Source organism: Thalassophryne amazonica, chromosome 3, assembly GCF_902500255.1.
Source record: "Thalassophryne amazonica chromosome 3, fThaAma1.1, whole genome shotgun sequence".
Lineage (NCBI taxonomy): Eukaryota > Metazoa > Chordata > Actinopteri > Batrachoidiformes > Batrachoididae > Thalassophryne > Thalassophryne amazonica.
Window position 1 is genome coordinate 57,647,194 of NC_047105.1, and position 20,998 is coordinate 57,668,191.

The window sequence follows — 20,998 nt, forward strand, 5'->3', positions numbered from 1 at the left end:
TCTCTCACCGCCGCTACCTTGGCCGGATCAGGGGCGACGGAGTTGGAGGAGATGATAAACCCCAGGAAGGACAAAGAAGTGCGGTGGAACTCGCACTTCTCGCCCTTCACAAACAGCCGGTTCTCCAACAACCGCTGCAGGACCTGACGTACATGCTTAACACGGGTCTCAGGATCCGGGGAAAAGATGAGTATATCGTCCAGATATACGAAGACAAACCGATGCAGGAAGTCCCGCAACACGTCATTTACCAAAGCTTGGAACGTCGCGGGGGCGTTAGTGAAGCTGAACGGCATGACCAGGTACTCAAAGTGACCTAACGGGGTGTTAAACGCCGTCTTCCATTCGTCTCCCTTCCGGATCCGAACCAGGTGGTACGCATTCCTAAGTACCAGTTTCGTGAATATTTGGGCTCCATGCAAGGGCGTGAACACTGAATCTAACAGGGGCAGGGGGTATCGGTTGCGAACCGTGATCTCGTTCAGCCCCCTGTAATCAATGCATGGACGGAGTCCGCCGTCTTTCTTGCCCACAAAAAAGAAACCAGCACCCATCGGGGAGGTGGAGTTCCGGATCAGCCCAGCAGCTAATGAGTCCCGGATGTAGGTCTCCACTGATTCGCGCTCCGGACGTGAGAGGTTGTACAGCCTGCTGGACGGGTACTCAATGCCCGGGATCAAATCAATTGCACAATCATACGGACGGTGCGGGGGAAAGCTGAAAGCTAAAAACACAATTAGAAAAGCCAAGTCCATAAATATCTATACAACATCAGAAAAAACACACAGACTGAAAGCTTACCAGCTAATGACCGAGTGGTCTGTTAGCAAGTTCTTCTCAGACGGGAAGAAAGCGAACAGGTCTGACTACGAGCCCAGCACCATCAGCAGCGTTCATATTCTGGCAAATTATTAACTTCGCTTGCTTGTTTAATAATCCTTTATTATTTATTTAACTTTCTTCACTTTTTGAGAACGTTAATGTTTTCAATCTCTTAAACTTCATATTACTGAAAGCAGATACATTTAGGTGCTTTTCAGTTGTCCTTTTGACTGAATAGTTGCCACTCTGTGCTTCTAAGGTTTTTGTACGTCTTCCCTTGAAGAAGTAAGTAAAAACATGTTTTTGTCTAAATTAAGGTGATTTTATGGTTCCTTTTTTCCCAATCATGTAGCCAGTAGCACTCATCATAACTAAATCGAAAAATTTACAGCCAGTCCACATGAACGGTATCAGTGATGGACAGTGATCGGCACTCAAGGCTGATCGGTATCAGAATCAGTAGCATAAACCTTGATAGGAGCATCCCTACAACTAACCATCAGCATTTCCTTTGTAATCGTATTTTTATAATCAGGGCTGTGAAATAAAAACTGTGAAATCCAAGATAAAACTGCTGGGGTCTAGGGCCAGAAACTAAATTAATTTTGTATCTAATGATACATTTTCAGCATCTCCTGGAAGAAAAAAAAATCTCAAAACAAGTGCATATTTAAATGATCCTCAATTCAACCTGGAAGTAGGACCTGGAATGATTTTCCTTTTAATTGTAAACCAAATTATGCATTATCTTAGAACAATTAAACTACATGAAATTCATGAAAACCGAAAAAACTGAAAACAATCAATCAATCAACCAATATTTATTTATAAAGCTCTTTACAACACCGACTGGTGTCCAAAGTGCTTAACATTAAAAACACAAATTCACAAAAATAAAACACATATAGAATAAAATTTTAAAACAGCACATAAAAAACAGAAAGTGTTTCAAAAACCACTAGGGATGGTAATGATAAGATTTTATCGATATCAATACCATTATTGATTCCCTTATCGATGCCTCCTGTGAATTTTCTGTGTACTAAAAGTAGGCTTTACAGGTTTTCTAAGTCAAGAACATTTTATTGAGTCTTAAAGTAAATAAATATGAAATTGGTCACTGGATCCTTAAACTCTGGACATAAACTCTACATGGTGTAAAACAGCTAACTGATCATCTGCAGAGGAATGATCTATTTGAAGAGTTTCAGTCAGGTTTTAGAATTCATCATAGTACAGAAACAGCATTAGTGAAGGTTACAAATGATCTTCTTATGGCCTCGGACAGTGGACTCATCTCTGCGCTTGTTCTGTTAGACCTCAGTGCTGCTTTTGATACTGTTGACCATAAAATTTTATTACAGAGATTAGAGCATGCCATAGGTATTAAAGGCACTGCGCTGCGGTGGTTTGAATCATATTTGTCTAATAGATTACAATTTGTTCATGTAAATGGGGAATCTTCTTCACAGACTAAAGTTAATTATGGAGTTCCACAAGGTTCTGTGCTAGGACCAATTTTATTCACTTTATACATGCTTCCCTTAGGCAGTATTATTAGACGGTATTGCTTAAATTTTCATTGTTACGCAGATGATACCCAGCTTTATCTATCCATGAAGCCAGAGGACACACACCAATTAGCTAAACTGCAGGATTGTCTTACAGACATAAAGACATGGATGACCTCTAATTTCCTGCTTTTAAACTCAGATAAAACTGAAGTTATTGTACTTGGCCCCACAAATCTTAGAAACATGGTGTCTAACCAGATCCTTACTCTGGATGGCATTACGCTGACCTCTAGTAATACTGTGAGAAATCTCGGAGTCATTTTTGATCAGGATATGTCATTCAAAGCGCATATTAAACAAATATGTAGGACTGCTTTTTTGCATTTACGCAATATCTCTAAAATTAGAAAGGTCTTGTCTCAGAGTGATGCTGAAAAACTAATTCATGCATTTATTTCCTCTAGGCTGGACTATTGTAATTCATTATTATCAGGTTGTCCTAAAAGTTCCCTAAAAAGCCTTCAGTTAATTCAAAATGCTGCAGCTAGAGTACTAACGGGGACTAGAAGGAGAGAGCATATCTCACCCATATTGGCCTCTCTTCATTGGCTTCCTGTTAATTCTAGAATAGAATTTAAAATTCTTCTTCTTACTTATAAGGTTTTGAATAATCAGGTCCCATCTTATCTTAGGGACCTCGTTATACCATATCACCCCAATAGAGCGCTTCGCTCTCAGACTGCAGGCTTACTTGTAGTTCCTAGGGTTTGTAAGAGTAGAATGGGAGGCAGAGCCTTCAGCTTTCAGGCTCCTCTCCTGTGGAACCAGCTCCCAATTCAGATCAGGGAGACAGACACCCTCTCTACTTTTAAGATTAGGCTTAAAACTTTCCTTTTTGCTAAAGCTTATAGTTAGGGCTGGATCAGGTGACCCTGAACCATCCCTTAGTTATGCTGCTATAGACGTAGACTGCTGGGGGGTTCCCATGATGCACTCTTTCTTTCTCTTTTTGCTCTGTATGCACCACTCTGCATTTAATCATTAGTGATCGATCTCTGCTCCCCTCCACAGCATGTCTTTTTCCTGGTTCTCTCCCTCAGCCCCAACCAGTCACAGCAGAAGACTGCCCCTCCCTGAGCCTGGTCTGCTGGAGGTTTCTTCCTGTTAAAAGGGAGTTTTTCCTTCCCACTGTAGCCAAGTGCTTGCTCACAGGGGGTCGTTTTGACCGTTGGGGTTTTACATAATTATTGTATGGCCTTGCCTTTCAATATAAAGCGCCTTGGGGCAACTGTTTGTTGTGATTTGGCGCTATATAAAAAAAAAAAAATTGAATTGAATTGAATTGATTGGATCCTTGATCTCTGGAGATAAATAGAAATAAAATATGTAGTTTTGTCAAAAACATTTCCTTTCAGACATTATTGGCATGAATGTGTCTTTCCTGACATCTGAGCTGAGCTCTTGTAGCTGGCTGTGCTGCATGTCAGGATGTAATTCATAAAGAATGCAGGATGTCTCATTTTGGGAGGAAAAAACGTTTTAGTCGATTGTAGTTTATTGTCTGTGTTACAGCGTTTGGAAAGAGGTATCATTTAATTTAAAGTGGCGATTCGTTTTGAAGTTATTAATTCCGACCGGACTCTGTCTCAGCAGAGAGCCGCACAGTGTTTGGAGCTGTGTCAATGGAACGGAGGACTATTCTGATTTCTTGACTGCAACAAGACAAGAATCCCAGTTAGTGACTTTAATATACACAAAAGTGACTCACAATTGACATATTTTAATGGCTTTGAGAGGGGTTAAAAAGTGGATTTGCCACTTCTGAAGAGCACCGAATCAAAGAACCAAAGACCCAGCGGACCGACGCACTGCTTCATTGATTCAAGCTTCAAAGTAAGTCGCACTGCAGAAGTGGTTGATTACAGACCCGAGTCTGCAATCAATGTAGAGAAATGATCATTTTCCTGACAAACACCCTCAACACAACAGCTGCTCTTAAGGACCGATAAGGGAATCATTCAGCAAAAAGACCATTGATGTCGGTGGATCGAATCATTTCTTATCGATACCCGAAAAGAACCGGTTCTCGATACCCAACCCTAAAAACCACAGCTAAAGCTTGTAGAATATTTTGAAAATCATGGTAAAATATCAATAACATACCTTGTACCTAGTAAAAAAGTCAACTTATATTCTTGCGTAAATTTCTGTAAATCCATTCAAAGCCACAATGTCTTTTTTCCAATTAAAGAAAGTCTAGCGAGATTAATAACAATAAAAAAAGTCACATAATCTTGTCTGAAATCCTGTTTGAACATCACAGTGTTTATTTTCCATGGAGAAAAAAATGCTTACCATGTTTCCAGACGTCACAAAATTCTTCTTTTAAAAACCTGATAGTTCTAAAGTGTGTGATGTCCACATGCTACTTTTTGCTTAAAAACTGTGTCTTGGAGCAGGAGGCACACAACATCTGGTACCCAACTCCTGGAGAGGGGATGGACACTCCACTTTTCTGGCGTTGCCCACGGAGAGAAGCAGAGAGCTGGGGTAGCATTGCTTATTGCTTCCCAGCTCAGTCGCCTTGTGTTGGAGTTCACTCCGGTGAACAAGAGGGTCGCGTCCCTACGCCTTCGGGTCGGGGACAGGTCTCTCACTGTTGAATCGGCCTACGGGACAAACGGCAGTGCAGAGTACCTGACCTTGTTGAAGGGAGGGGTACTAGATAGTGCTCCGATTGGGGACTCCATTGTTCTCCTGGGGGATTTCAACACCCACGTGGGCGGTGACAGTGAGACCTGGAGGAGGGTGATCGGGAGGCATGGCCTCCCCGATCTGAAACCGAGCGGTGTTCAATTGTTGGACTTCTGTGCTAGTCACAGTTTGTCTATAATGAACACCATGTGAGCACAAGAGTGTTCATAAGTGCACATGGCACCAGGACACCCTGAGCCGGAGGTCGATGATCAACTTTGTAGTCGTATCATCTGACCTTCAGCCACGTGTCTTGGACACTCGAGTGAAGAGAGGGGCTGAGCTCTCGACTGATCACCACCTGGTGGTGAGTTGGATCCGCTGGGAGGGGAGGAAGCTGGTCAGACGTGGCAAGCCCAAACGTATCGTGAGGGTCTGCTGGGAATGACTGGCGGAACCCTGTGTCAGCGAGGTCTTCAACTCCCACCTGCAGGAGAACTTCTCCCAGATCACAGGGGAGGTTGGAGACATGGAGTCCGAGTGGACCATGTTCTCCACCTCCATTGTCGATGCGGCTGCTCGTCGCGGTGGTCACAAGGTCTCTGGTGCCTGTCGCGGCGGCAATCCCTGAACCCGGTGGTGGACGCCGGAAGTAAGGGATGCCATCAAGCTGAAGAAGGAGTCCTACTTGTCTTTGTTGGTAAGCAGGACTGAGTTCAGGGAGGCCATGGAGGAGGACTATCGGTCGGCCTTGAAGAAATTCTGGCAAACCGTCCGATGCCTCAGGAGGCGGAAGCAGCTCTCCACTGGCACTGTCTATGGTGTGGATGTTGAGCTGTTGACCCTGACTGGGGATGTTGTCGGGAGGTGGAAGGAATCAATCAATCAATTTTATTTATATAGCGCCAAATCACAACAAACAGTTGCCCCAAGGCGCTTTATATTGTAAGGCAAGGCCATACAATAATTACATAAAACCCCAACGGTCAAAACGACCTCCTGTGAGCAAGCACTTGGCGACAGTGGGATTTGCAGTTAATTATGGAGTTCCACAAGGTTCTGTGCTAGGACCAATTTTATTCACTTTATACATGCTTCCCTTAGGCAGTATTATTAGACAGCATTGCTTAAATTTTCATTGTTACGCAGATGATACCCACCTTTATCTATCCATGAGGCCACAGGACAAAGACCAATTAGCTAAACTGCAGGATTGTCTTACAGACATAAAGACATGGATGACCTCTAATTTCCTGCTTTTAAACTCAGATAAAACTGAAGTTATTGTACTTGGCCCCACAAATCTTAGAAACATGGTGTCTAACCAGATCCTTACTCTGGATGGCATTACCCTGACCTCTAGTAATACTGTGAGAAATCTTGGAGTCATTTTTGATCAGGATATGTCATTCAATGCGCATATTAAACAAATATGTAGGACTGCTTTTTTGCATTCGCGCAATATCTCTAAAATTAGAAAGGTCTTGTCTCAGAGTGATGCTGAAAAACTAATTCATGCATTTATTTCCTCTAGGCTGGACTATTGTAATTCATTATTATCAGGTTGTCCTAAAAGTTCCCTGAAAAGCCTTCAGTTAATTCAAAATGCTGCAGCTAGAGTACTGACAGGGACTAGAAGGAGAGAGCATATTTCACCCATATTGGCCTCTCTTCATTGGCTTCCTGTTAATTCTAGAATAGAATTTAAAATTCTTCTTCTTACTTATAAGGTTTTGAATAATCAGGTCCCATCTTATCTTAGGGACCTCATAGTACCATATCACCCCAATAGAGCGCTTTGCTCTCAGACTGCAGGCTTACTTGTAGTTCCTAGGGTTTGTAGGAGTAGAATGGGAGGCAGAGCCTTCAGCTTTCAGGCTCCTCTCCTGTGGAACCAGCTCCCAATTCGGATCAGGGAGACAGACACCCTCTCTACTTTTAAGATTAGGCTTAAAACTTTCCTTTTTGCTAAAGCTTATAGTTAGGGCTGGATCAGGTGACCCTGAACCATCCCTTAGTTATGCTGCTATAGACTTAGACTGCTGGGGGGTTCCCATGATGCACTGAGTGTTTCTTTCTCTTTTTGCTCTGTATGCACCACTCTGCATTTAATCATTAGTGATTGATCTCTGCTCCCCTCCACAGCATGTCTTTTTCCTTGTTCTCTCCCTCAGCCCCAACCAGTCCCAGCAGAAGACTGCCCCTCCCTGATCCTGGTTCTGCTGGAGGTTTCTTCCTGTTAAAAGGGAGTTTTTCCTTCCCACTGTCGCCAAGAGCTTGCTCACAGGGGGTCGTTTTGACCGTTGGGGTTTTTCCGTAATTATTGTATGGCTTTGCCTTACAATATAAAGCGCCTTGGGGCAAGTGTGTGTTGTGATTTGGCGCTATATAAATAAAATTGATTTGATTTGATTTTTCGGAAGATATTTCTTCAGTATTCATGTTTTGCAATTCACGGTTTGTGGATAATTCAGGATCTGCAGCTGATTTATGTTTTGGGGGGTTAACAGCATCTCTCCAATACTGTACTTGTTGTCAGACCAGGAATGGTCTGAAACAGATCAATCCAGTTCAGTCTGGTAGGGATAAAAAAGGTAATCAAGCCTCAAACCTGCATTGATTGAGCACTTCAGTGCTGCAGACATAAATACTTATTTTTGCAAGTACATACCAAAATTAGCATGAATTAGCTCATTTATACTCATTTACTCAATCATTTTATAATTCTTTATTTAGCTCCAACCCCTTTCCCATTTATGCCATGACTGTCATTAATCCTCCAGCAAAATTCTTTTCTGGAGTTCTGCAGAAGTTCTGCCCAGAGACAAGACACAAGCATACTGCCGTAGCAACTTCATAACTAATCTTTCAGGTTTTTTTCAGACATGTAATACACAGAATGCAGGGCGCAGAAAAGAGTAAAGAGATGCAGTAAAGAGATGAACGGAATATGTTCATGATCAGGCAAAAACAAAAATATTAAATGAACTGGATAATCTGCTCGATTCTTGTCTGCTGTATTTTGAATCAAATTTAACTGTCATCATGTTGGGGTCCAAATATGATTTCTGCGGGTCCAAAGCATTGTCATTCCCAATCTTAACTTATTTTGAATATTTAACCTAACTTTACTCACATATCAAAAATCAGGGAACAGATTAATACAGAAATTGTACATCGGCGCGTTGTTTTCAGTAAATATAAGCAGTTTCATTTGGGAAAGGGGTTTATTTTGGATAAATGTCAGGGTTCTCCCCAGAAATTTTTAGTATAGCGGTGCTGTTGGCAATTATCACCCGAGACAGCATGCATTGCAAGTCATTTTGACTGGTTTTAGATGTACTGAAAGCAAGAATAATAGACAAAAATGACATGTTGTAATATCAAAGTTATTTGTTGCACTTTTCTAAATTAAGAAAATAAATAACATTGAAAAGCGTAACAACACATTAATATTTGATGGACATAGCATTTGCTCTCTTCTTTAAAAATTACACACTGTAATCCAGTAAGAGTCCAGGCAGTTTTTCTGTCATGTTGACAGATTAGCTTTTTTTTTGTTCTCAACATTTTTGAGTGGGATTGCAAACTTATTTAAAAAACAATACAACCCCTAATTGTCTTGTTTGAACAAGAGCTAAATCTGGACTGATTTGATTGTCAAATCAGAATCAATTTTATTGCCAAGTAAGTTCTCACATACAACTAATTTGATCTGGGGTCAATGGTGCGTAAAGAACAATAATAATATAACAATAATAACCACAATAATAATAAAAAAAATTCTGTAAGAAATAACTGGAAGAAGTAAAAGGAGTAAATCTGCTCTTAATGATGAAATCCTGGATGTTTACAACGTGTAGCATCTGCTGTTCACACTTTTTCTTCCTCTCTCTCTCTCTCTCTCTCTCTCCCTCTCTCTCTTCCGCTGGCTTCTCCTCTCTCTGAGGGAACAAGAGACTCATCACTCTCATACTGTGTTTGAGCAAACTTTGGAAACATGAAGGCTTTCAACTGTAAAATGAAGCCTATTGTCAATCATCCCGACACCTATAAATGAATTTCTGGAGCTATGCAAGCAGAAGGAGCTCTTTTTATTGGAAGACTTTATTGGTAGACGGAGTTGTTGTTTCACTGTGTGCTCTCTCTCTCTCTCTGAGCTGCAGCGCTGTTCTGCTCGGCTCTGTACCGGCGGGGGAGGGGAGAGCGGGCAGTTCAGCACAAACAGCCTGGCTGGATTTTAGAAAACAACCTGAGAGCAGAGAACAGTAGTATAACGGCGCTATGAAAACACTATAATGGTGTAATGCCATTGTTCCATTGTCTGGGGAGAACCCTGAATGTGCTCTGGAGGTCACTAATTAATTAACGTGTTTTCTGTCGTAGGAGGGGACACAGCGTTTATAAGAGGGTGCTTGAAGTTCCAACAGTAAAGCCCCTTTCACACCGGGCCCACGTCGAGTTGCGTCATGCGGCGTTATGACAACGCCATGTGGAAGCAACCCAGTGCCCAGATGATGTAGCTCAATGTCAGAACAGCGCGAGGGACGTAAAGGACGAAGCAAATCGGACGCCAAAAATTAAACGTTTTTATTTTTCTGCGTCGAGCACAGGACGCAGAAATTAAGTGGTTTCAACGCAAGTCAGAGCAACGCGACGGCACTCAACGTGACTAAAAGCCACACCCTCACAATACAACGTTACCCAGCGCCAAGTTATGATTCCTGCTGTATTTCATTATTCCCGAAGTATAAATCACACAGGATTGTTTGTATAACATGTACACAATGCAGTGAAACTACACGCTCAAAAATAACACACACAAAAAAATGCTGACTGCAGCTGCAGCTACTTGCTCTTCTCTCACAAATGTGTTTAAATAAAGTCCATAAAAGTCCTGTTCACAGACTGACTGCCAGAGACAGGACACGTCCACATCCAGCAAAATGTCCAGACATCTCCAGTCCACTCACAGACGATTCGTTCACGCACGCACATGTGAACAATTAAAAGAAAGAAAAAAAAAACTGGCTGGCTGCGGGCAGCTCCTCGCTCTCCCCTCAAACTCTCTCATAACTATGTTAAATAAAGGACAAAAAAGTACATAAGTCCTGCTCACAGACTGATTGCCAGAGACAGGATATGTCCATATCAAGTATAACTTCAGGTATCTCCACATTTACACACGTTTGGCTCGCGGTCAAAGGAAGAAAGGTAAACTATAACAAATCAGAGCGCAGCCCTGCAGAAGAACTAATATAAACTAGAAGAGAAATCAGAGTGCACAGTCTGGCTGCAGCCAGACATTGTGGGTGTTGAAGTAACTGCGGGGGGAGCAGGGGCGTCCCCGGTGCATCTCATTCTGGAGAGCGCACCGCTGCCGCAGGTGAGCTCAGGTGCAGGCGTGTCTGAGGAAAACGACAAGTTTAGCCCTTCTCCTGGGGAAGTTGGTGCGGAAACTTCTGCTTGTGATGTGCATGAGGAAAAAGAGCGAGAGTTTCAGCTCAGACGTGAAGTAGAGTTAAAGCACATCAAGGTAGAAGCTGCCACCACTAGAGAAGTGGAGTTGAGAAAGTTGGAAGCAGAGTCAATTTTTAAAATGTGGCAGTTGGAGCTGCAGGTCCAGGGTTCGGTGACGGAACCTCCCATGGTTAGTCCACGTGATGCGTTTGATGTCACTAAAAACATTCAGCTTGTCCCAGTTTTCCGCGACAGTGGAGTCGTATTTTGGGGCTTTTGAGTGCACTGCGGACGCGTTACACTGGCCACGGGATGTGTCGACTATTTTACTTCAATGCAAACTGAGCGGTAAAGCGTTAGAGGCGTGTGCGTCTTTGTCTGTTTCAGATAGCCTAAATTATGATAAACTGAAGGGCGCTATTCTTCACGCATACGAGTTGGTACCAGAGGCGTACCGACAGCGTTTTAGGGGGCTAAGGAAATCTTTTACCCAAAGTTTTGTGGATTTTGCCCGTGAAAAGAGCTTGTTATTTGACAGGTGGTGTTCCACCAGTAAGGTGTCCACTTATGCGTCACTGCGTGAGTTGCTTTTGATTGAAGACTTTAAAAACTCTCTGCCTGAGCGTATTTTTATTTATCTTAAATAATAATACTACTGGAGCCTGCTGGAGCGTAGAAAGTAACTACGCTCCAGCAGGCTGCGGTTTTGGCAGATGAGTTTGCGCTTACGCACAAAGCAAATTTTACATGCGATTCTGTTTCTAAACCAATTGACAAGCCACTACAGACTAATTTCTCGGTCAGTGCCAGGCCTGAAAAGCAAAAACAATGTTTTTATTGTCATAAAATTGGTCACCTTGTGGCTGATTGTGATGTCCTAAAACGGAAACAACAAATTGTGCCAAAATCTAAATGTGTGGGTTTAATTAAAACTGTGCCTCCGGCCGTAATTCGGTGCGTTTGCACACCAGTTGTTACTCCTGACGAGTGTTTTAAGCCTTTTATTTTTGAGGCGTTTGTTTCGGTACCAGGAGAGATGAAGCGCCCTGTTAAGGTCTTGCGGGACACGGGTGGGTCTCAGTCTTTTATCCTTTCTGGGGTGTTGCCCCTCAGCTCAAACACTGACTGTCACTCAAACATTGTAGTTAAGGGCATTGGTTTAACTTATGTCCCGGCTCCACTGCATAACGTCTATCTTGAGTCTAAGTTGGTTAGTGGCGTATTTTCAATGGCTGTTCGTGATCAATTTCCCATTTATGGAGTAGATTTTATCATGGGAAATGACATTGCAGGTGGAAAAGTCTACCTGGTCCCTGAAGTTGTCAGTCAGCCTATTCCAGGCTCTTTTAAGGATGAGTTGGCCAAAAATCACCCTGGCGTGTTTCCAGTGTGCGTCTTGATACGAGCCCAGGCAAAGAGAACACCGGAAGGTGAGGTTGATTTAGGTGACTCTGTGCTCGCCCCTGTTTTGCATGGGGATTGTGCACCATCTTCTGGTCGAGATGAGAAGGACTCGAAGATTAATGTTGACATTTGGGAGTTCTGGACAGCCTTGCTTATGTCTCCTCCACTAACACGCGAAGCTCTTACTGAAGCTCAGAAAGCTGATTCTACCTTAATGAAGTGTTTTCTGTTTTAGAGAGCCCAACTGATAACAACCACTACTTCCTGGACCAGGGAGTGTTGATGCGCAAGTGGGTTCCTTGGTCGGGTAACAGCGTTGATTCCAATGGTTGGTGTGTAGTATTCCAAATTGTGGTCCCTAAATGTTACCAATCTCATGTTCTATCTCTAGCCCATGAACATTGGTTGTCTGGTCATCTTGGTGTGACTAAAAATTATAATCGTGTTCTACAGCATTTCTTTTGGCCAGGTCTGAAAACCGATGTGGTTCCTTTCTGTAAATCCTGTAGTACCTGTCAGACTGTGAGTAAACCAAACCAGGTGGTACCGCCGGCGCCACTTCGCCCTGTGCCTGCTGTTGGTGAGCCTTTTGAGCATGTAATTGTGGATTGTGTTGGCCCCTTACCGAAAACTAAATCTGGTAACCAATTTCTGTTGACTATGATGTGTGTTACCACTCGTTTTCCTGAGGCTATTCTTCTGCGAAGAATCACTGCTTCCTCTATCATAAAAGCACTTATTAAATTTTTTACTACATTTGGTCTCCCCAAAATTGTTCAGAGTGACCAAGGAACCAACTTCTTGTCTCGAGCATTTGGGGAGACATTACAGTCATTTGGTGTAACCCACTCCGTGTCCTTATCATCCAGAGTTACAAGGTGCACTAGAAAGATGGCACCAGACTCTTAAGTCTATGTTGAGTAAGTTTTGTTTTGAAACTGGCAAAGACTGGGATGAGGGCATTCCCTTTATTTTATTCGCTATTAGAGATGCCACTCAAGAATCTACTGGCTTCAGCCCAGCCGAGCTTGTGTTCGGTCATAACCTTCGTGGCCCCTTGAAAATGCTCAAGGAAAAATTTTTGTCCGGGACAATACCCAAGGGGAACCTGTCAGAATTTGTCTTTAAGACTAAGGAACGGTTAGAGCGGGCCACTAAACTAGCTAAAGAAGCTCTTTCTTCTTCTCAAACTGACATGAAGGAGCGTTTTGATAAAAAGGCTGTGGTTCAACATTTCCAGCCTGGTGATAAAGTGTTGGTGCTGCTTCCTACGTTTGGTTCTGCTCTCTCAGCTCGTTTTGCTGGTCCTTATGTCATTGACAAAAAGATATCGGATACGAACTATCTCGTTCTTACACCTGAGAGGAGAAAAACCCGTCTATGTCATGTAAATATGTTAAAGCCTTTTTATGTGCGGGATAAGAAGCCAGCACTGTCCTTACTGACTGTGCCTTACGTTTCTCCTATGTTTTCAGATGTGCCGCTCGAGGGAGACCTGGAAGAGCCTAGTGTGACCCAGCAATGTGGTCGGCTGTCCAACTCTGAGTTTATGTCCAGTATAGGTGTCAATCTGTCATATCTCAGTGAGGATCAGTTTTGTGATATCTTGGCTCTGTTACAGTCCTACCCTTCTTTATTTGGTGACATTCCTTCTCGCACTACTGTACTTGAGCATGACAGATGTTGGTTCCACTGCTCCTATTAAACAGCATGCATATCGCTGCCCTCTGATGAAACGTGAGGCCATAAAGAAGGAAGTCCAATATCTTTTGGACAATGGCCTTGCAAAACCCAGTCGTAGCCCTTGGAGTTCCCCTTGCCTTCTTGCTCCAAATTCCGATGGGACTCCAAGTTTTTGTATGGATTTCCGGAAAGTTAATGCAGTCACGGTACCAGATTCTTTTCCCCTGCCACTTATGGAGGACTGTATAGACAGTATTGGTCCGGCAGTACACATCACAAAGTTAGATCTATTAAAAGGCTACTGGCAAGTTCCGCTCACAGCTAGAGCCTCGGAGATCTCTGCCTTTGTGACGCCTGATCATTTCTTGCAGTATACTGTAATGGCGTTCAGCATGAGAAATGCACCAGCTACTTTCCAGCGCCTTATGCACATAGTTTTAAGTGATGTAGCTCATCCATACCATTCATTTGGACAGCCGAATGTGAAATGGCTTTTCTAGCAGCTAAGTCACTCCTGTGTAATGCCCCAGTTCTTTTAGCCCCAGACTATTCGAAATCCTTTAGCTTGGAAGTTGATACTAGTGCCATTGGTGCTGGTGCCATGCTTTTACAGGAGGATGAGGCTGGAGTCCCCATCCAGTCTCTTGCTTTTCTACCAAATTTAAAAAGCACCAGCTACACTATTCAACAATTGAGAAGGAGACATTGGCTATGCTCTTAGCCCTTCAGCATTTTAGTGTGTATGTTGGTTCTACTAATGTTCCGGTTTCTGTGTCAACAGACCACAACCCTCCTGTTTTCTTAGCCCAGATGTACAATCAGAACCAACAGCTGATGCGGTCGGCCCTCCTGGCTCAGAACCTCAACCTGCGCATCATTCACAAGAAGGGGAAGGATAACATCGTAGCTGATGCCCTATCGCGAGACTGAGGACCACCATCACCACTTTGTTATGAGTGGTGGTGGGCATCTATATCCTTTTGACATGGTTGAGGCCTTAAGATAGGGTGTTATTGTAATTTTTATTTTGGAGAGAGTGTAGGCTCGGCTTTTATGGGGGGAGGTGTTACGTATGTTGATTTTGCCTTGCCTCCACTTCTCAGATCCACCCAGCTGATCAGCGGCACCTGCCAGCTGATGCCCAGCTGGGAGTATAAAAGTCCAGTGTGCCACATGATTGGAAGCGTCTGGGTTTCCTCTGCTGCAGCGTGGTTTTTTTTGTGGGTTTTTTTTGTTAATCTTTTGTTGTATTTTTCTTTCCTTTTGTTATGTTTGTTAATAACAAAGTGTTATTATAACTTTCTGAGCACCTTCCACTCGCTTTTTTTTTCTTTTTTTTTGTGTCTGTCAGTTGCATTGCCAGTGCCCTAGACAGTGGCACGTAACACTTATGAACCAAGATAGGTGCAGGATCAGAGATGGAAGCATCTCCCGGTATGAATGAGTGAGCACATTTCAACCTCTCGACAGTATAATCCGTTGCTGTAATTGCCCATTGTGTGGCAAGCCATGTGCCCAGGAGATGTCCCTCTGACTTTTACTTAATGTGCAACATTAGCATTAATGAGCTTACTACTTTTAGTCTGTGGGCAGGGCTGCTGCAAAGGGGCTCATTTTGTGAGGACAATGTGGGGCCAATGTGATGAGTGTGGGGGTTGGAATGGGAAGGGGGTGGTGTATTTCAACTAAATTCCTGCAAATGTCCTTGACACACGTTATGCAAAATGAAAAAAAAAGGGGGGGGGGGAAAGAAAATTGTGCATGCAGCATAGAATGAGGTTCATTCAAATTCATGCCATGATTCCAACTGATGAAATTTATAAATTAAAAGTAACAAAGCTACTTGGTAAAATCAGGACATGCACAGCAGACAGTGATATCACCGACAAGGCACAGTCTCTTTCTTCCTTCTCCCTTTCTAGCGTTTTAATATTTCTGGCCATCAATTAGAACCTTAAAGTAAATTTGTCTTCCTGATGCTGACTTGGTGCTGCTTCCATTCACAACCAGTATGAGTCTAACCTGTTGTTTGGTGCTTGCTCTTTTCTGTCACAGGTTGATGTATTCTGTCCTGCTCAGTGGATGGAGGACCAGATGTGCCTCTGGTCCAGCAATTCTTTTCCCGAGCACCAGACAATGCATATTCAGGGACTGCTGCAAAAATTAGAAAAAAATATATATTAAAAATGACTATATTACCACACCATATGTGAGTTTACGTCAGGCACACAGGTGATAATAAACAATACATTCATTCTCTGTCTTTAGCAGGATGGGGGGGAAGCAAACGCTCAACAGTAGAAAAGCTCTATAACACAATGGTCAAATAATCATGTCAGTGGACTGAATATGCACCTTTCCTGTTAATGACTGTATTTCAGAAATTAAACGTCTTAGCTGTATTCACTGTTGAGACAATACAAGCTACTGGCGTTCTGGGATTACCTTTTACTGCTATGCTGATGATATTCAGTTACACATGCTGATACCTGCTGGTAATCTCATCCAGATACAATGTTTAGAAGATTGCCTTGCATCAGTGAGAAGATGGATGTCTAGCAATTTCCTACTTATAAACTCTGATAAGACTGAAATGATGGTTCTTGGTCCAGTGAGACATTGGCATCAACAGTGGTGGGCACAGTTCCGATAATCCGATAATTATCGAAGATAATGTTTTCATTATCGGATTATCTTTTCAGATAACTTTGAAAACCATTATCGGACTAATTATCTTCCAATAAATTTTTGTTGGATAATTTTTAGACTGTTAACGTGGTAAACAAAGCTGAATAGCTACAAACTTTTACAACATTTTAAATCAGTTGAGCACCTACCTGTTAAATGTTGAATAGCAGATGTGTAGTTCTACCCTCTGCAAACAGAGGAGAGCTGCTTCTAGAAGAAACCGCTCTATCCTCTGCAGGCAAAGAAGACCTGGTCAACAAAAAAAAGCCCATTTCTTTTAACACCATACTGATATGCGGCCAATATCACCCAAGTCATCCAGAGGCATACATTTTTAACTTATGGTTCAAATTTCAACCAAACTAATTTTGGACAAGTTATTTAAATTAATGTCACGTGAAGTTTTATAAAGTGAAAATATCAGATATATGTTTTAGTTTTAAAGTAATGCGCTAATTTTTAACGTTTTAGTGTGGACATGGTGTGTCCAGGTGTATTATGGGTATAGGATCATCTCAGTACGTTCACGACATGAAAAATGCATTTGAGACACTGATCAGGCACCATGGATAACAGCATTAAACTCTAGTGCCTAAAAGTCTTGGTGAATATATTCTCTGGGTTTACAGACGTTATTGTGTTTGCGTTTATTAAATTCCACTCATCTTAAACGTAGCAGAGTAGCAGCAGACAGATTATCTGGAAGTTTGTTTTGGCAAGTCTCTACTGCCATCTACTGGCCAGTAGAGTTCATGGCAGAATTCAAACTGAAGCTGGGCAGACACTATGATATTTTCAATCACTGTACTCAGTTCCAGCTCAAACTGTACCACAGAACCGCACAGTGTAAAAGTTCAGAGCGCACGATTTATGTTGTCACACAGATTGTACGTTCAAAAACCACACATCGGACTCGTGTTTCCAGAAGCAAAACGTAAACAGAAGCTTTTTATTTCAAACTTAATTTACAAAAACTCTCGATGGGAGTCATCAAAGTTTAAAAAAAAAAAAACCTAAAAAAAAAAACATTACAAGACAGGTCTGCAGTGTTTGCACAGGCACAGTGTGAGAGGTGCTCGTGAGATGTTAAACGCAGCTCGTTACTCCATGTATACTAAACGATGCAGGACCCACGATTAACCTGAAACTCGGTGCGATCCAAAAGATTCTCGCAACAATGAAAAATCAACTGAAAAAGGGCCAAAACTCCCACTGGTACCAATAGATCATGGCAGTGTTCTATTTATTTTTACACCAGTTATATCAGACGGTTATCTAATTACAACTTGGCTTTTTTTTTTTTTTTTTTTTTGGAAAATGCCTTTTCTTGGCATATTTTACAAAAGCGCATTTATCTGTACACACCAACACACGACACACCTCACATTAATGTGTTGGATTACATAACCAATCAGTGTTAGTGGAGGCACATTTTACCCAGAATGACATCTGTCTGTGTTTGTTACAAAACTTCAGAATTAGTGCGTTATTCAGCATTAAAAGATATATGTTATATCTTAACTTTGCACAATGACAGAGTTGACATTAATGGAGTTATTCTATCAGTATTCATTTTATTTACACCAAACCATAACTCAGCATTGCTTTACTTTCCAAGACCTCCGCCTGACGGTGGCGTTGTGACTGAGTAGAGTTGAGCTTTGTGGCTCCTCTCAGTTGCTTTTGTGCCTGAAGCCCTGTAGTAAACTGGAGCTTCCAGCAGGGGGGCAGGACACTCAAAAACACAAGTGCTGACTCATTGTTTGGGTCTGTGGTCGCCTTTGATGCTTTCAGAAGCAATCATGGTGTTAAACTCAAAATCAGATTGTTAGTAGTTGCAAGTGTACTGGAGACAATACTGGACTTTATCGGTTATGTGTAATTTCCAATACATTTTTGCGTGGTTTATTGTTTTAACTTTATCAAAGATAACTTCTCACTTATCTTATTATCTGTTATCGAAGTTAATTTTTTGGTTATCTGTGCCCACCACTGGGCATCAATTTCACCAGCTAATGCTTAGCCTAGGCTGGTGTGTTATACATCACACTGAAAGTGAGGAACCTTGGGGTAATTTTTGATCCTTCATTGTCCTTTGACCACCACATTAGAAATATTACGAGGGCTGCTTTCTTCCACCTACGAAATATAGCGAAGATTTGTCCCATCTATGGCTGATGCTGAGACCCTGATTCATGCAACTGTCTCTTCTAGATTGGACTACTGCAATGTTCTATTTTCTGGTTTGCCGCAGTCCAGCATTAGGGCTCTCCAATTGGTTCAAAATGCTGCTCCCAGACTTTTGACATGGAGCAGAAGGTTTGACCACATTACACCCATTTTGGCATCTCTTCACTGGCTTCCTGTCCCAGTGAGATCAGATTTTAAGGTTCTGCTACTAGCCTATAAAACTGTTCACAGACTGGCACCTCCCTACCTAGGTGACCTAATTAAACCCTACGTACCGGCCCAGGCTTTGTGTACTTAAGGTGCAGGACTACTTTGTGTCTCTAGGGTGAAAAAAAAGTCTGCGGGTCACAGAGCTTTCTCTTATCATGCCCCTGTTCTGTGGAATGATCTCCTGGCGTCAATAAAACAGTCAGATTCTGTAGGCTTGGCGTCAATAAAACAGTCAGATTCTGTAGGCTTTCAAGTCCAAACTTAAGATGCACTTATTTTCCCTTTCGTATGGCTAGCATACTGGCATAATATGTTACTATGCTTTTTACTCTTTTAAATTCACTTTATTAGGAAACGGAGCCACGGCCTCAACTTTATCTAAAGTCTGGGTCTTTTAGTGAAGCTTAGGGCTAGTGGCAGGCGATCACCTTAGCATTTCTTCTATTTTTCCTGATGCTTAATGCTGACAAATTATACCGTATTCGTTGTCTTTCTGATTCCTGATTCTGTTTTTTTCTCTCTGTTTGAGGTGCGGCTCCATCCAGGGATGGGTGTGGTGTCTGTTTCTGTGGCCCTCCTGTCCTGTGCATTGGCAAGATTTCCTGTATATTCGTTTTGTGAATTGTTTTGTAAATTGTGTCGGTAGCATGGACAAAGCAGAGGCTCACCCCTTTGAGTTGGTTCTGCTTGAGGTTTCTTCCTCAAATCATCAGAGGAAGTTTTTCCTTACCATTGTCGCCTGTGTGCTTGCTCTGGGGGTTGGTAAGATTAGACTTTACTTGTGTGAAGCATCTTGAGGCAACTTGGTTGTGATTTGGCGCTATATAAATGAAAAATAAATTCTAATTAATTATAAATGTTCAGCTAAGGAATTTTAATCATCCATTGTTGCATTCAGTCATGCTCAACAGATGTATTAGCTGAGGAGCTTGGGAGCGCATACTCACATATAAGAGCAAGGTTCTTTGGTTTGTTTGTTCATTCAGGATGATTTAGCAATGTACAGTGGGTAGAAGTATTATTATGTGCAGTCTTTATACCCTAATGAGCTCAGTGTGAGACAACACAGTGTTGAGGAATTTCTGCACTGGTGCATATTAAAGCCACAACATAAGAAGCTCAGTGTTTGTTTTAGGGGGTGGGGTGTGTGTTCTCTTCATTGTCAACTACCAGTATAGTCTTCACAGACATTTTCTAAAATGTAATGGTAAGACCAGCTCCTCTATTAAAGTCAAAATTTCTGAACTCTAAAATGTATTTCTAAAATTATTTTAACTGACCTCTTTTAGGGCCCCTTCACACAACACGACTGAAGCCGACTCGCGCACGAAGGAGGAACTGCATGCCATTTGTGAAAATTCGGAGCCGCCTCAAATGCCCCACACCTGTCCCCACAACATTCACGCACACAAGCGGACGAAAGACCACAAATGCCCTGCACATGCTCATTCGATCCCCCTCTCGGCAGGTGTCAGCCAAATTCCAGGTGTCACACACAAACATCTAACATAGCTCGCTGCACAGTTAGAAAAGGTGGGGCTATTTCCGCTCCTGGAACGATAGTAGAGAGCAAGCGATCATAGACACTTTTGACAGACAAGTACTAAGTGCCACACAAAAGTGGCATAACCTAGCAATGCACGTGTGAGACTGTGCCGAACCCCCACCCCCCCCACACACACAAATGGTGTGTGGAGTGTATCGCCCCCACCACCACCACCACACACCCAGCTGACTGCTGTGCTGTGACCAGCTGACCGCTGTGAGGTGCAATCAGCTGGCTGACTGCTGTGTGCTGCACCTCAGTTGGAGAACACGCAGTGTACATGTGTGTGCGAGCACTCACAATCTCATGAGGACTGGCCAACGTCTGAGCACATGGCATGGTGTGAAGCCGCTCTGCCGGCTGATTTCACCTCGTGCTCAGCCCAGGTTACACATAGACGGTTTTGTCGGCGGGTAGTACGTAGACCGAAGTTCGCGGTAGTTCCGGCTGTTTTCGCGGTGGAAAGGGGCGGAGCATTTCGCTGGTGTTTTGAGCGCCGTACTAGCCGCAAATACGCGGATATAACGCCACTAAATCCGCCGAATAAAGCGGAGTTTTGACGCCGTAGCATCCGGCACACGTCAGGCAATGGGGGTTAATACCCAGTTCTATCCTTTACAATCGCAGGTTAAGACGCGCGTGAGAACGGCGGTGTTCTGCTGCCGCCGATAATGCCCTGTGTACCGCTGGATTTATCCAGGCAAATCCTGCGTTCCTCCAGGAACTTTTGCATATAGGCACCGCCCCCAGAGTATAATAGGCTGAAGCAGCTGTCACTGCAGGGGGA

At 42.8% G+C, this 20,998-nt stretch overlaps 1 protein-coding gene across 1 annotated transcript in view; it reads right to left on the bottom strand.

Moving 5' to 3' along the window:
* The window catches only part of cfap20dc (CFAP20 domain containing), a 234,756-nt gene that overhangs the window by 132,656 nt on the left and 81,102 nt on the right, over positions 1 to 20,998 (bottom strand). The window contains exon 14 of the mRNA XM_034167573.1: positions 15,600 to 15,731. Coding sequence (XP_034023464.1) covers positions 15,600 to 15,731 — 132 coding nt within the window. The remainder of the gene's footprint in view (positions 1 to 15,599; positions 15,732 to 20,998) is intronic.